This window comes from Vigna radiata, unplaced genomic scaffold (genome assembly GCF_000741045.1).
Source record: "Vigna radiata var. radiata cultivar VC1973A unplaced genomic scaffold, Vradiata_ver6 scaffold_221, whole genome shotgun sequence".
Classification (NCBI taxonomy): domain Eukaryota; kingdom Viridiplantae; phylum Streptophyta; class Magnoliopsida; order Fabales; family Fabaceae; genus Vigna; species Vigna radiata.
Window position 1 is genome coordinate 126286 of NW_014543248.1, and position 16650 is coordinate 142935.

Here is a 16650-nt window from a genome sequence, read left to right on the forward strand (position 1 = left end):
TAGCCCACACCGTTTTGAGTTTTTCATGGGACTTTTTGGGGATCAGCCGATTTGCGCACGAACTGCGTGGGTTTACGGAAAGTCTGGTGGCAGCATTTCTCATGCTTTATCAGTGTACAGTTGTGAACTTCGTCGCCCTAATAAGGTGTGTACTTCAGGAAAGCATTCTAATTCACTACAAAAATATTTATTACCCTGGAGGAAATTTGAAGCACAATGTCATTTGTATATTGACAGGTGAAGGTTATTTTTGATTTTCTAAAACATGGATTTCAAGAGATCAACAACTCCTTAGATTTGTCTTTTGAGGAAGATTCTATTGCTGATGAGAAGATTCCATTCCTCGATTATCTTGCAAGAACACTAAAAAAGTAATTCTTTTTTTCCACATGAGCCACCTGCCGGAAGCATACATTTCCGCAATCTTAACGACGATGAAAATGATACCCTAATTTACAAAACGAAACCCTAAATCCCCAAATTGATACTCCTATTTCTGAAATGGATTGAGCTTTGGACGAATCCTAAAGGAACTGAGAACAATCCCAATCCTAATTTCTGAAATATGATTCCCAATACGATTTTTAGTTTATAACTTTCATTTTGGTTTTATTTAATTTTGGTTTATAATTCATTAAAAAATTGAATTATCCACGTGCCTTAATCTGTCCTATTTCACTCAGCCACGTCAGTTAAGAAACTGACTATAGTGTACCACATCAAATTACCACTAACACCGTTGGAGACAATTTAACGGAAAGGATCAAATTGTTACAATTTTGATAAACTTGGGATCCAATTGAAATTTTCAGAAAAAAAGGAACTAAATTAAGATTCCACACGAAAATAAGAACTTCGTGAATGATTAAACCTAGAAATTAACCTATCTCGTAAAATTAGCCCCGACCTACATAGATTGGGGTCAAAAAAAGTCACAAAACACAAAAAAAAAAATCCCTTATTAAAAAATATCACATGACCAAATATCCATAAAGTCCTACTGGCATGAATTTTTTAACATATTAACTATTTTATTTTTAATAAAATTTATTTATTTTTAATTAAGTTAACATATTAGTATAATTAATGATTGTTATTTTTTTTTACATTAAATTTTATGAAAATTACAATAATTACGGGCGTTTTATATATATATATATATATATATATATATATATATATATATATATATATATATATATATATATATATATATATATATATATATATATATATANATATATATATATATATATATATATATATATATATATATATATATATATATATATATATATATATATATATATATATATATATATATATACCCATAAGTATATCTAATTACAAATAATTCATTTCTCATTTTTACCAAATAATCCACACATAGGATATAAAGAGCACCGACTCACAGGATTCACTTCGTGTACAAAAGATTTGAGTCTCCCTCACCTATGCTTTTCAACGAACTCACATTTTTTATTCTGCAAGACGACACAATTGAAAAGAATATCCATGTGAATCAAGCGCTGATACGGTGCAATTGTAAATTGCGCGGACTGTTTTCAACCATATATAATATAAAAAAAAATCCATGTTCTCTTATTCATGTTCGTGCATCATCATCAATAATGTAAATTTTGACGACGAAGTTTTGTTGTTACTGTTGTTCACGGATGTGACAGGCTCCAGATTGATAATATCAAAAGTACATTAAACTGGCACCGCTAGAGAGATTCACGTGATTTTTTTTTTCTTTAATTCTAAAAACCCAAATCTAACGATCTCAATTGAAAAACAACCGAAGCAAAAATGAACAAAGTTGATGGATATAGATTTCTTATCTCAAGTGAAAGAATTTACAGAAACAAAAGGACTCAGTTGCAAAATAAGTTTCAAGCCAATAAGAAAAGTAAATTCCCTAGAAGGACATGTGAAAGGGGAAAATGCGGCAATTTAGATATAAGGGTGAATGAAGTTTGAAGTTTATTGAGGATTGGGAGGACGGCTATTGGCAGCAGAGACCCTTGAGCCCCATTCAAGCAATTCTTTGCTGGTGTCATCCTTGTGAACAATCACTTCAATGAAGCATAAGGAGTCTTTCTTGGGTCCTGTGGCTGTGGCAATTGCTTCAACTAGCTCCTCTTCGCAGAACACCTGAAATGAAGCATGCATCCATGAATATAAGATATTCAACACTCCATGTTGCATCAATCAAGTTTGAGGATTATTGTAAAAAAACTCACCTTGGCAGTCCAGCATTTCCCTTCACCGTTGTGGATTGCATCAACTAATCCAGTGTAATTCCAGTTCTTAATCACATTGTACGGTCCATCGTGAATTTCAACTTCAATGGTGTATCCACCGTTGTTTATCAGAAAGATGATGGTCTTCTGCTGGGATCGCAGCATTGTTGATACGTCTTGGGCAGTCACCTTCAGTTTGAGAATGCAATTTGAGTGAAGATTTACAGAAATTTTTAAATCCTTGAGGAAAATATATCAGATTCTTAAGGACATCATGGTTTAAGTAGTTATTGGTATACACACCTGAAAACTTCCATCACCAATGAAGGCAATTACTCGCTTCTCAGGAACAGCCTGAGCATAACCAAGAGTTGCACCAACAGACCACCCAATTGATCCATATTGCATTTGGAACTCATACCTGCAAACCAAATTTTTATTAGCACTACAAACACTCGAAGCAAGATGGTAATTAAACACAACAAATTCATTCTATCAGATGCTTACCCACATCCCTTGGGCAGTTTCAGCTTTTGGCAGTTAAACCAGGAGTCCCCTGTCTCTGCAATCACAGCAGTTTCACCAGACAGCATCTTTTGTATGTGTTGGAACAGAACATTAACCCTCAAAGGTTCTTTTGGTGCTGCCTTCAAAGGATGCCCTTCGGGGACAAATATCCTGTGGTAATTTTCATATGCAGTATTGTTGTGCTTGAGGCGCTTAGCGAGTTCCTTGAGGAAATCCTTCATCAGCACACACCCAAATGCAGGCCCATTTGCGATGACAACCCGATCGGGTTGTACAATGATCGCCTTCTCCTTCTTGAGAAGAAGCGAATATCCCACAGAGCTGTAGTCGTTAAAAATGGGTCCAGCAAACAAGTATGCATCCGCAGACTCCACAATCTCAGCACAGAAGGCAGTGCTCACAGCGCCCCAATAAGTTCCAATGAAATGAGGATGGTGCTCTGGTACCTGCCCTTTAGCTGATGGCATTACAGCAAGCGCATAACCACACGCATCAGCCAGTTCAACAAAAGCATCACCTGCTGCTGCCACCCTCAGTTTAGGACCACCCACCAGCACTGGTTTCACTGCCTTGTTAAGGAACTCTGCAGCTGCCTCCACTGCTGCCTCCAGTCCCATCTTGTTACTCAATCTACAAACGAAACAAAAACAACACAAAAATAAGCAGCTATTCGCCAATGTTTCGGGTGAAGAACAAATCAACAAATAAAAAAGACCTTACCTGGGAGACAATGAAAAAGGAACTGGATCACAACTGAATGTGGGGTGATGAATCCCAGGCAAGTTGCAACTAATGCTTATATAAACAGGCTTGCTTTCCTTCAGTGCAGTTGAGATTGCTGTATCAATCAACTCATGAGCATCTTCCAAGTTATTCACCACAGCCTATCATCAAACAAAGCCACATTAACACATTCTCCATAAAATAAATAAAAACTTCACACAAAGATTAAACAAAAGCACACTAAATTAAACCCTGGATAAACCTCTCAATTCAATAAACTTCTCAGGAGAAAAATAATGACCAAAAATCAACCTACGTTTTAACTTGTATAGATATTCTCCACTTTCATTTTTCACAAAACAGATTTTAACTTGTTTAACTTAAAATTAACTCATAAAAGAATGTCAGCTAATTTTATCTTCTCATTTCAATGTCCAAAAGTAATAATTAAACAAAAAATGTCTCCGTTGTACTTCTTTAATTACCCCTGTCTTGTTTTCTAATTAAGAGTCTCATGCCAGGGATTTCTCAAAGTCCACTTTCTGTTTGTCAGGAGATAACACTGATGATCAGTGCATAAAATATTATTCATATTTTTCTTCTCTAACAAGATATACATTCACACTGACAAAAGATGGTGAAAAAAAAAAAGTGAGTGTGTGCGTGAGAGAGAGAGAGGAAGAGAATTGGAACCTGGAAGCAAGTAATGGTCTGAAAGCATCTCAACTCTTGGCTGAAATCGGGCAACCCGATGGTGTGGTGGAGGATCCGACTCGTACCGTAGTCGTTGGAGTTGGGTCCGCCAACGACGCAGATCAGCGGCAAGTTCTCGCTGTACGCTCCGGCGATCGCGTTGAGCACGCTGAGCCCGCCAACGGTGAACGTGACAACGCACGCGCCGACTCCTCTAGCACGCGCATAGCCATCGGCAGCGTACCCGGCGTTGAGCTCGTTGCAGCAGCCGACGACGTTGAGCGCGGGCTCAGCGATGAGGTGGTCAAGCAGCGTGAGGTTGAAGTCCCCGGGAACGGAGAAAACGTCGGTGACACCGACTTCAACGAGGCGGCGAGCGAGGTGGCCACCAAGCGTGGAGTCTCCGCAGTTGTTGATGGGGGCGGAAGGAACACAGGGCTGTATGGCAGTGCTGTTGGTGTGATTGCACGATACGATGTCGTTGCAGGGAGGCTTGACGACATCCAATGAGCCTATCTTAGTGTCCATGGCTTGAAATGGAGGCTTTGAGTGAGAAGTTGAGGTTTGTTGAGAGTGAGAGTGGAGAAAGTTTGAGACTTGTGAATGGTTATTATGGTTTTTGGTTGGAAAGTGATGTAAAAGGTGAGAAACAGAGGATTGGAGAATGAGAAGAGTGTGGAAATGAGAAGAAGCTTATAAAGTAGTAGTATGTGTGCAGGTTGGTGGTAAGTGGTAATGGCAAAGGGAAAGACAATGGGAGATAGATACCAGGGGCTGTTTACAGTTTGCATTTTCCCCTCTGTCTTCAGTATGTTGTCAGTACCTATGTTTATTTTTCTTCTGGAGTGGGCCCATTTCCCTTTTTTAAGTGAAAAAAAAAGTGTATCTTTGTAAATTAATTTAAATAAATTAAAGAAAATAAGTGAAAACTATACAGATAAAAAAAAAAAAATTAGAATTCATTATACCATACCAATGAATACTATCTCTTTCTGACCCTTTGTTTAGCACAGGTGAACATTTATTACATTTTAATGAATTTTATTTGTTATTTAATGACTTTTTTTTCTATTTAAGTTTAGAAACGATCAACTTAGTGTTTTTTTACAATAATATCTGATACATACAAATTTTTTATATTAATTTGATATCAATTTTTATTATTATTATTTTATTTTAATATTATAATAAAAACGTTTTGAGATTGTGCAACAAGTAAGAAATCCACTAACTTGCCCATGAAAGATTATTTAAAATTAATCTACATTAAATGAAATGGTCCATCAAATATGTGATTATTCTCCACAACTTGAAGGTGATGGGATATGCCTCTCAACCCTAGGCATTTAACATAAAAAACTTTCCGACACCCTTTTTCAGTGTTGTTGGCATAATAACTATGGATACAAAGCTGAAAGTGTGAAAAATGAAATTGAACTTGTATGTGTTTGGTTTTCTTGATGTCATATTTCTAAAATTTGAGCTGAAAATGTGAAAAAATAAAATAAAATTTAGAGAAAACGAGGATAAATTTTGCTGCTGATTTTACTCTCCATCCCGTCTAAAATTCTATTGTATCTTTTATAATAAAAATAAACAAAAAAAATTATACTTATTTGTGTGGATGATTGAGAACATGTGTAACATGATTGTTTTGTTTTGTTTTCTTGATTTACACTGTTCTAGAATCCAGAAAGTTCAAAGAGAAAACAAAGTTTGTGTCTAGGAGGTCGCAAATGGAAAAACAAGTGTAAAATGATTGCAAACATTTCGCTTTTTCCTAAATAAATAAAACCTTGGACCAACGAAACCAAAACGAAAACCGTAACCGGTATTACTATGGACCTATGGTCATTGGTCAGGTCAACTGCGCAACGGATAACGCGTATTCATTTTGAGGAAAATAATATTTTAATATAATTTTTTTTAATACTATTTTGATATTGTACACGTGTTAAAACGTGGTTGGACGATTTCAAATTAAAAAAAATTAAAACAAGAACATATTTGAAAGAGAAAAACTAAAGTTTTTTTTTTAATTTGAAATCGTCCAACTACATTTTGACATGTGTGACGTGTGCAGTGTCAAAATGATGTCAAAAAATAGTGTTAAAATATCGTTTTCCTTTCTGAAACTTCTTAGGTGTCACTGTTCAGTACAATTCAAATCAAAATCTTAATACACTGTAATAATACAAATTATTTAACAAAATAATCTTAAAAAGTAATACACCACGAAAATTAAATTTTAAACATAAATAGAAAAATATCTATATAAAAAAATGTACGAATAAAAAAAAATTGCTATTTTTGTGGAAAAATCATTGACAGAAGAAAAGGAAGCATCATTTGCCATTAAAAGGAATAGTTGAGTTGGCGAAGTCGTTGTCGATCTTAGAAGTTTCTTTTGTTAGAATTTAAATTGAAAATTGGTCCTAAACTATTATCCAAGTTTTTCTTTTTTTTTCTTAAACTTTAATTTTGTTAAGTTTCTATGTTTGAAAATATATACATTTAATACTTTTTAGTAATATTAATTTTTTTTAACATGATAAATTATAAATAATATTATATTTTTCTTTTTATAAAATCAACCTGATTTATTTTTTGTTATGTTAAAATACAGTTTAAGATTAATATTCATTAATTTATTAAATATAAAAATACAATAGAATCAAAATTTGAGTTGAAGAAGATAACAAAAATCGTGTTATAATATAGAGAAAATATACCTACATAATTAAATTTAAAATAATAATGTAAGTTTTAATTATATAAATATATTTGAAAATAGAAAAAGTGACAGTAATCCATTGGATTGAGAGGTGGAAAGTGAATCTAAGAAAGGTGACGCAGGGTTTGAACTTTGAAGGAAGTTGGAATTAATTAATTAATTGAATCTAAGGTATGTGCGTGTGTGATGTGAGTGAATCATGTTCGTTGATTCGTGGTGACTCTCACATGATTGCGGTGAGATTCCAAGTAGCAATGGTGCGTGCATGATGACTCATTAGCATCGCTCTCAAAAGTTTTATTTTTAATCTTCACCGTCACTCTCACAAGTGTCACAAAAGGAACCGACATAAGTGAAATTATTGGGTACGATGAATATAATTCCCATCAACTATTTGTCCAATATAATACAAGAATACAAGGTTAAATATGTTTTTAGTCTTTATATTTTGGGATGATTTTGGTTGTAATCCCTCTTTTAAATTATGGTACAATTTAGTCCTTCAACTTTAGAAAACTCTGGTTTTAGTCTTTTTTACCAAATTTTTTTAATTTTATTTTTTGTTTCAAGCACGTTTCATTGTAGCATTTGGATTGTTTACACTGTTTGACACATTTTTGCTTCAATATTAACTGAGAAACGCGTTTGAAACAACAAATAAAGTTTAAAAAAATTGGTAAAAAGGACTAAAACCAGAGTTTTCTAAAGTTGAAGGACTAAATTATACCATAGTTTGAAAGAGAGACTAAAACCAAAATCGCTCTAAAGTATAGGGACTAAAAACATATTTAACCCTATAATATAATATTATGATATTCAACTATAGTAAATGGATGCTGTTTTTCTATCTAGCTTTCTTTTCATTTTAAAATTTGAAATTATTTTGAAGGAACTGAAAATCATTCTAAAATTTTTAAACTTCGTATACCGCTTTAAAAAAATATCATGAGACTATGTTAATTGTTATTACAAGTATTGAGATAATTTTATTAGACTATGTTTGCATTTGAATAAAGTTTTTACATGTATTATTGTGAGATTTGTTATTTCTTAAATGTTTAAGATGGAGTATGTCTATTAATAATGTACTATGTTTAAAACGCTGAAAGGTGGGTAAAAGTAATAAATATATAATTAATGATTAATATATACTATAAATATCAATTTATTTATAAAGTTTTAATAGGAATACCATTTTATTTATAAAGTTTTAATAGGAATAATTTAACCTGATTTAGTCGTCATAATATTTTATTAGTATTTTGTTTTATTACGTGCATAATATATTTTAGGTTTAATAGTCAATTTAGTCCTCATTTTGCTTGAAAAATCTCAATTTAGTCCCTCGTTATGAAAGTGTTTTAAATTAGTCCTAACTTTTAAAATAGTGGGTCAGATTGGTCCCTTATGTTAAATATAAGTTAACGAAATTAATGGATGATGATGTGACACAATTTAAAGCTAACGAGGGATCAATCTAACACATCAGCTTTAAGCTGTGTCATATCATCATCTATTAATTTCGTTAACTTATATTTAACGAAAGGGACCAATCTGACCCACTATTTTAAAAGTTAGGACTAATGTAAAACACTTTTATAACGAGGGACTAAATTGAGATTTTTCAACCAAAGTGGGGACTAAATTGGCTATTAAACCTATATTTTATATAGAAAATTTTAGATGACGTTGTTTCAAATGATTAAGGTAATTTTAATATTAAACTGTATATTAAGATAATCGTTAAGAGTCTTTAAAGAGAAATATGTAGGGAGGAATTCAACACTCACACATATACATAAGTCTCCATACTGATAAGATATTGTCCGCTTTGACTCATTCTCTTACATACCTACACTCCACTCATTCCCTTATATACCTACATATTGATGACATGGTCCTTTATGTTGTTGCCAATCACATACACCTTCTCGACCCAATACCAAAAATGCTTAGTTCATAGGAAACGTGTTGTGTACTCGTGAACTTCATGGGGCCCAATCATAACTTAGAACGTCTAACAAGTTCATCTCATGCCCCTCGTCGAATGCATTGACTTCAACTTCTGTGGCAGTAACACCTAGGGCGGACTCCTCCTACGGAGTTTTACCCTTATTCTCATGTCTAATATGTATATTTGTGACTCTACTACTGATTGAAGCCACACTCTGCTTGGTTGATCATTGGCTATCTGATAGAGATCGGAATGATGATGACGATGAAGCACCATCAGCGTACCCTAACCCTCCCAACCAGAAGACTCCTAAGACGATTGATAAACATTATTACCTTAAGCAAAATTGTGATGCACAAAAGCAGAGCAACGAAGAAAAAAGTTGAAAATGATGGGTGAACCCCACCGCTATTTATGGAAACAGATAACCCAATAGTCACGCGATCTAAACCGTTAAATCTACTTGCATATGATGGTTGAAAAGACCTTACACTTCACATCCCTCATCAAAGCTGACAACATGCTTAACGAGGCACCCTGGCCTTTTGACTGAACGGTCACTTTTTCAAAAAACAAAGACAATGGTGTAGCTAAAAAGGATAAAAACAAACTCCGAGGATGGAAAAAAGTAAACCCCATTGCATCTAGCTTTCTTTGATGCTCGAGCTTGAAGGACTGTGTACAGTGTAGACCGATCGGTGAAATGTCCAAGAGAAAATGTTGACTGACCGATCAATTAATATCCCTTATCACACTTGCTTTCACTGAAATTCTCCCACCATGCCTAATGTCAATGTGCTGATTAAGGTGGTCAAGCGCAAATAGAAGCGAAGCCGAACGACAAAGTGTTTGACATAAAACAAGTCAGTAATCAAGATTAGGTCAGTAATCAGGTTTAAGCAAGTTTGGACAGTAATTAGGCCACCTTAAACAAAAGCCCATTAGAAAAACTTGAAATATAGGTGTAGGTAAGGTGGTTGGTTACACATTTATTACTTGTACAATCAAACCTAAACTAACTTTAACATCATAGTACCTTTGACAAATACCCTCAATCAATTGAAATGAACAACAACCTTAGCATTGGAGCTTGAAAACATAGTGATAGAGGATTATCTCTTAAACATATATGAGAAAAACTTGAGGAAGAACATTTTCAATTTAAAGGATCTGTGATAAGGTCAAATATCAAAACACGTCTCCTTAAATCTTAGGCTTAAATGCTTACTTGGTCCCTATGTTCAATGGTAATTTTTAGTTTAGTACTCGACTTTAAAAGTGTAGACATTGAGTCCCAAAGTTATGAAAATTGTATGAATTGAGTCCATTCTGTTAAATGGACGGAAACAGAGTCAACTTCCATCTGACGTGGCAAAGGAATTTTCATGTTTTCTTCTCTCTCTTTTGCTTTTTCCTGCTCTGTCCCACCTTTTTCACAGTTTTCTATATCTTTATAAAATTCTTTTTCTTCTCTCTTCGGGTTGCTATTAAAACAGTACCTTATAAGATTGTAACATTAAAAAAATTCACAAAAATATCAATAAGCACAACACATACAGAATTACTGAAAACTCAAGGAACACATTATAATTTTCCTTAAAAAAATTGAGTTGAACAAGGCATTTCACTCATATGCAGAGAGAAAGAAAAATACCTATAGTGGGGTTGGAGTGGAGCACGTGTGAGTGTGAGGACGTTGAGATTGAGCAGCAGAAGGAGTTACAACTTTGGTGGAACTATTAATCACAATTCTCAAAGGGTTCGTGGGGTTCAACTTGTGGAAACCTGCGAGATGAGATTATTCATGATCATAACTTTGATCATCCACAACATCATTGCTCTGAACCTTTCTCTCTTCTTCAACATCCACTTCCCCTTTCTCCAAGTCTTCCTCCTTCTTTACTCCAACCAAAGTTTCATTCTTTTTCTCAACCACCACCTACCACGCCAAAAACAAAAGAAAGATTAAAACTTGCTAGAGAATATCAACCTCCTTAGACACAAAAAAAGCTGAAACCATCAACTCACAGGCTCTCCGGCACCCAATGTAAAAAGTATCCTATAATAGAGTAAAAAGTATCCTATAATAGAGTAAAAAGTATCCTATTTTATTCTTAATTTCTGCAAAAATATTGTAAAATCTGAGTTCTTCCAAAATTGATGTTCATTCCACCTAATATTTGTTTCCTTGCCTCTTCCAATGTTGATTCATTTATTTTGCCCTAGTGTGAATTCACTTTACTATGAAAGTATGGAAGTATGGAGGAAATCAGCATGGGGTTTTCTATTATTCATCAAATTGCAGGTAGGATCATAAAATAGTGTATTACAACTTTTTTATATCTTCTACAGTTTTTCTAGTAGAAGTATAACTTTTGCAGTTGAAACTACAACTCTGTAGTATTTTACAAAGATGAAACTGTATCTTGTTCATTGTTGATTTTTGTTTGAAAAGTAACTAAAGATCGAAGCTCAATGTATTTGATGCTTTTCAAATTGGAAGATTATAAGATTTCACTTTCACTTTGAACAGTCATGGGTACGAAGCTCATGATCTTTTCTCACGCTTTTAGATTGAAGCCTGCATAAATACAAGACAAACTTCACAAAATTCAATTACCCCTGCTTTATGAAAAAAGGAGAGAGAGAGAAAAAATTCATAAAGATATAGAAAATTGAGAAAAAGCACAGAGTAGGGAAAAGCAGAAGAGAGAGAAGAAAAAGTGAAAATTCCTTTGCCACATCAGATGGGAGTTAACTCCGTTTCTGTCCATTTAACGGAATGGACTCAATTCATACAATTTTGATAACTTTGGGACTCAATGTCTACACTTTTAAAACCGGGTACTAAACTGAAAATTACTATTGAACAGAGGGACCAAGTAAGTATTTAAGCCTAAATCTTATAATGTTCCATGAAGGAGGATACTTAAAGAACATGAAGATCATGAACACAACTAAAGAATAATTTAGAAAATTAAATAAATTGCAACTTTATTTTAATTTTACATAATATTAAATTCTCTAGGCGAGTCAGTTTGTGTTTGTTGGACAGACGGATCTTGTTAAGCAAAAGTTTGTGTATATAATTTTCATTTTCTGTTACTTTTATGACTTTTTTGGGCTTTATTTAGGATTTTTAATTTTTTTTTTAAATTTACGTGCCTATATATAGGTGTACCAAAAGATTATATAAACACTTTTGAGTCAAATTATATGCATTTGTATTATTTGAGAGATTGTTCTATTCCGTTTTTGGATTAAAACTCTGATTCTTATTAAATATTTACATATTTATGGTGAATCTTTCCTTGACTTATCAATTTACTAAATTGTGACATCTACATCTTTGTCTTATTTCACATTCTTCTTTAGTATATTTTTGTTATGTCTCTTGAACATTCAAATTAAAAACAAAGGTTTAATGTTTTTGTAGGTCCCAATTTTCGTCCAGAATTTCAAATAAGTCTCTTTCTTTTTCAGCATCTCAATTCAGTACTTATTTTTTGTAAAATTGAATCAAATAGAGGTTTGCTGTCAAATTGGACAAACGACCGTTTAAGATTGTCTTACGTGGCATGCTGAGGGTATTGTTTAATCTGACGTGACACCTATTTATATAAATTTCATTTATCTTACTATTATTATTAATATTTAATATTTTCTTGTAGAATCAAAGTCTAATCTGGGCCTGCAGGCCTAACCAGGTCAGACCCATTCAGTCCAAAAAGTCCAACCGTGATGTCACTGGTAGCCACTACGACTCCCATCACAATCCCCGCATATTCAACCTACGTCCACCCTCCAGGTTGCTTCAAAGGTGGAAACAACCACAACCAAACCTAACTGCAAAAATAGAATGCATGCGCCATACCATGAGATCAAAAACCCCAATCGAAAAACTAGAAAACTAAACATAAACCCAAAACCAAGATCGAAAAGCCTAAATTCCCAATTTGTAATCCAAACACAAGAAACCCCTACGCTACGACGTTGTGGTCGATGCCACTACCTTAACCATTGTGCCATGAAGAAAGAGGTCGCACCTGCACTGCCGAAACATGCCTCTGTTAGCAACGATAACAACCAAAAGGAAAACATAAGGGGAGAAGGGTTCTCTACAAATCGCGATCCAGAAAAGGGAGGAGAAAAGAAGGCTCTCTCCTAGCAACATGAGCTTGTGCCATGGTGGAAGTGGAAGAAACTCTTCCTTCGTTGCGTGACGAAGAACCGTGCCCAGAACGCACCTCCATCGCATCTTTTGCACCCTCTGGTCTACGCGCAACACCGGTCTTCCCCTCTCCGACAAGACTCGCTTCCAATCCCTCCTCCACCTCTCTTCCCTTTCTAAACTCGACCCAGTAAGTAACCCCCTCACTCCACCAATTTCACCGCCAATTGCTTCTTCTCTACTCTGGCTGTGACATGACCTCGACTCTGTTGCCCTGCTCAATCGTGCTGATTCCAAAACGACGTTGCCCGACTTCCGGTGTGATTTTCACCAATTTCGATTTGCAAAGAAAGGGTTGCACTTAACTTAATTTGTTTCACCCATTTTGCCCTTCATTAAATTTGATTTCCCCTGTTTACACTCCACTTTTTAATACAAGATACATTTCACATATGTTTTTAATGCCACGTCAGAATAAACAACACCCTCAGCATGCCACATAAGACAATCTTAAACGGTCATTTGTCCAATTTGATGGCAAGCCTCTATTTGATTCAATTTTTACAAAAATAAGGACCCAATTGAGATGAAAAAAACTAGACAAAAAGAGAGACCTACCAAAATATTAAACTTATTATTTACTAGATTACACAACTTACTTCAATAAATGACCCACTGATCAAATATACTAAATCAGTTACAAATCTTGTAATATTGATATAGTCAAATCGATACATATTCATCAAATTCCAATACTCAAAGTAATTATCATGACATTTAATTTGGTTGGAAACAATTGCACTAAAAATTGAACTGATTTAATTAGTTTGATTTTCATTGAGGAGTTGATTGGATTGACCTAGATAAACAAAAAATATACTTGATATTTTGAAAACAAAATAATTTTTAAAATATATACTTTTATGATAAAGATAAAACAATAACAATTCAATCTATTTTCCTATACTAAACTTTAAAGTTTTAATCTTTAAAATTTATTTCTTGTTAGCATAGTTATTTTTATTAACCTATTTGGTTAATGTTTCTGTATGGGATCCGAGACAAAGACTCCTCAAACTCCCCTTCCCTCCGACGCTCTCCCAACTTTCACCAGAAATCTCTTCCTTGACACCAAACGGTAGTGACCTGCAGGTTAGCACTCTGACGCTCAAGTCAGCAAGGTCACCACCAGAGTAAAGTATGTATGATTAGACAAAAAGTAAGTACCTGGTTTAACATGTCTGTATTTATAGGCATTAGGCCCAGTAATGGGCCTTAACTTCCTGTAACCATTGCACTGTGTTCCATAAGATTCGCCAATTACTCGTAACCGTTGTTTCGTGTCAGCCTCCTTTTCCGTAACATTCGCTCATTAAAGCCATTAATCACCCTTCGACACTATGCTTGCACCCCTCCTGTGACCGATAGGTCTTTTGTTGCCTTCGGCCTTCACCTTGACTGATCAACCAACTGCCTCCCCCGAACATACACTCTGCCTTCGGCCTTCACCTCGACCGACCGATCAATCGCCTTTCCCAAACACATAACACAATTACCTTTTAGGATTTTTTTTAATTCCTTTTAATTTTATTTTATTTTTTCCTTCTTCCCTCTTAATGTGATTCCTTTTTATCTTTTTTTGTTTCATCTCTTGTTTACTTTTCGTTTAATGATTTATCTTTTTTTCTTCTTTCTGGCTATGTCATATTATCATAAATAGAATTTTAAGATATGGTAATATGTGAGTAGAATGTGAGAATGTAATGTTTGCTTCATTCGATTTTTAAAAATTAAAATTGTGAAAGGAAAGAATTATGTATAAATTATACTCAATGGTAAGATATGAAGAAGTTTAGTTGTGTTTATAAAAAAAAAATTTAAGTTCAAAATTCTTTTTTATAGAAAAGAAAACAAAAAGTCTTTGAAAAATAAAGTTAAAAAATAAAAAATAAAAATAAACACAAATACAATTAAGGGTGTGAAAGTGATACAAATTAATTATTTATTGGTTGAACTAAAAATATAAAAGAAATGAAAAAAATGAAAACTTAAGAAAGACGAGATGAAAATAGAACATGAAAAAGGAAGGGAATGAGGTTGTCGAGTATAAAGTGAAAAAAAAAAACGAACACTGATTGTGGGATGCAATGAGTGCGACACAAAATGAAAGTGTGAAAAGTGAGTGTTTCAAGAATAAATATGAGGGAAGAGAAAAATTAGGATTTTACCTTTATCAAAGTTAAGAAGCATTCTTATGTATTTAAAAGAATTTGGGGATGGAAGAAGAAAAGTGTGGATTGCAAAAAGAAAGTCGGTAACCAATATTAAGGAAGCTGGAAGAGTTCACGGGCCAAAATCCATTTGGGAGAGCTTCTCCCTACATCACCACATATTTCCTACTACAGCACCCATTCTACAATTGCTCTTAGGTGAAAATTGAATTACTGTAATTAAAAAGTTAAAAAAATAAACGGGACGAATATTAACATCCGTTACGGATATCGACTTCTATTAAAATCCCAACGGATTTCCAGATTCATTTTGCTCTTAACATTCTCTTTTTCATATATATATATATATATATATATATATATATATATATATATATATATATATATATATATATATATATATATATATATATATATTTCCGAACCCTTTATGAGGTTGAATAATATGAGAATGAAGTGGGGTTATTCCAGCAGGCATGTAACATCCAAGAAGAAAATATTTAGGTCTTGTTTATTTGAGTGGATTTGAGGGAGAGTAATTGAAAGGATTTGAAAGTAATTTTTATTGTTGTTTATTTGAATAGATTTAGAGGTAAGTGAGAGTAGATTTTGAAGTAAAATTTATGAGAATCAATGTAGGATTTAGTTTATGTGACAAATTAAAAAAATTTACTTCTAAATTCACTCTCACTTACCTCCAAATCTATTCAAATAAACAACACAAATTTTTTATCATCAAATCTTCTCAAATCCTCTCAATTACTCTCTCCCAAATCCACTCAAGTGAACAAGGCCTTAGAGAAATTTGAAACCCTTACTATATGAGCACAAACGTAGGAATTTTAAGGCAAAAATGAACGTTTTAAGGATTGATTGATTAATTGTTTCACTTGACATTGACTCGGTTTAGTTTGGGCTGTGATAGGAAAAGAACAAAATGCTCAGAAGCTTGTTTCTGATTTTCTTCTTGGTTCATGGAATAGTAGCACAAAAACATGCACTTGCACCAAAAGTTGCTTCCCCGAAATGGTCAACATTAAGTGGTTGGTATCCGTAAGACTTTTTGTTTCTCTGAATAATGGCTTCCATGGCTCATTGATGTGATTGTTTGTTGATGTTGCAGGCAATGAGCCTCTTGTAATAGCCTGTGGTGGTTATTTGAGACTTTTCCCTGAAGGCTCTTGAGACGCCATTACATTGGCATCAGACATCAGTATTTTATTTTGCAATCTTCAGTTGTCAAAATATGGCGGGCCTTTTGCACCACGGGATCTAAACTTGACAATTGAACAACTATAGATTTTTTCGATCCTAAGGGAAGTACCTATAATATTAATGGGAAGGACGTGAAAGAAATGGGAAAAAGAAGG

At 33.9% G+C, this 16650-nt stretch overlaps 1 protein-coding gene across 1 annotated transcript; it reads right to left on the reverse strand.

The window, feature by feature from the left end:
• Positions 1-1813: 1813 nt before the first annotated feature.
• Positions 1814-4909, reverse strand: LOC106753391 (pyruvate decarboxylase 2). The gene is made up of 6 exons (XM_014635192.2): positions 4191-4909; positions 3495-3658; positions 2754-3404; positions 2550-2667; positions 2247-2435; positions 1814-2157 (listed from the first exon to the last, which is right to left on the reverse strand). The coding sequence occupies exons 1-6, from the start codon at positions 4716-4718 to the stop codon at positions 1987-1989; spliced, it is 1821 nt and encodes a 606-aa protein (XP_014490678.1). The 5' UTR covers positions 4719-4909; the 3' UTR covers positions 1814-1986.
• Between the last annotated feature and the right edge of the window lie 11741 nt (positions 4910-16650).

Bases quoted from the DNA above. Each gene is read 5' to 3' on its own strand.
- LOC106753391 (XM_014635192.2), bottom strand. From the start codon at position 4,718: ATGGACACTAAGATAGGCTCATTGGATGTCGTCAAGCCTCCCTGCAAC. The intron at 3,659-4,190 runs GTTCCAATTCTC...GTTTGATGATAG, and splicing joins AGACCATTACTTGCTTCCAG to GCTGTGGTGAATAACTTGGA. The intron at 2,158-2,246 runs GTGAGTTTTTTT...GCTTCATTTCAG, and splicing joins GGAAATGCTGGACTGCCAAG to GTGTTCTGCGAAGAGGAGCT.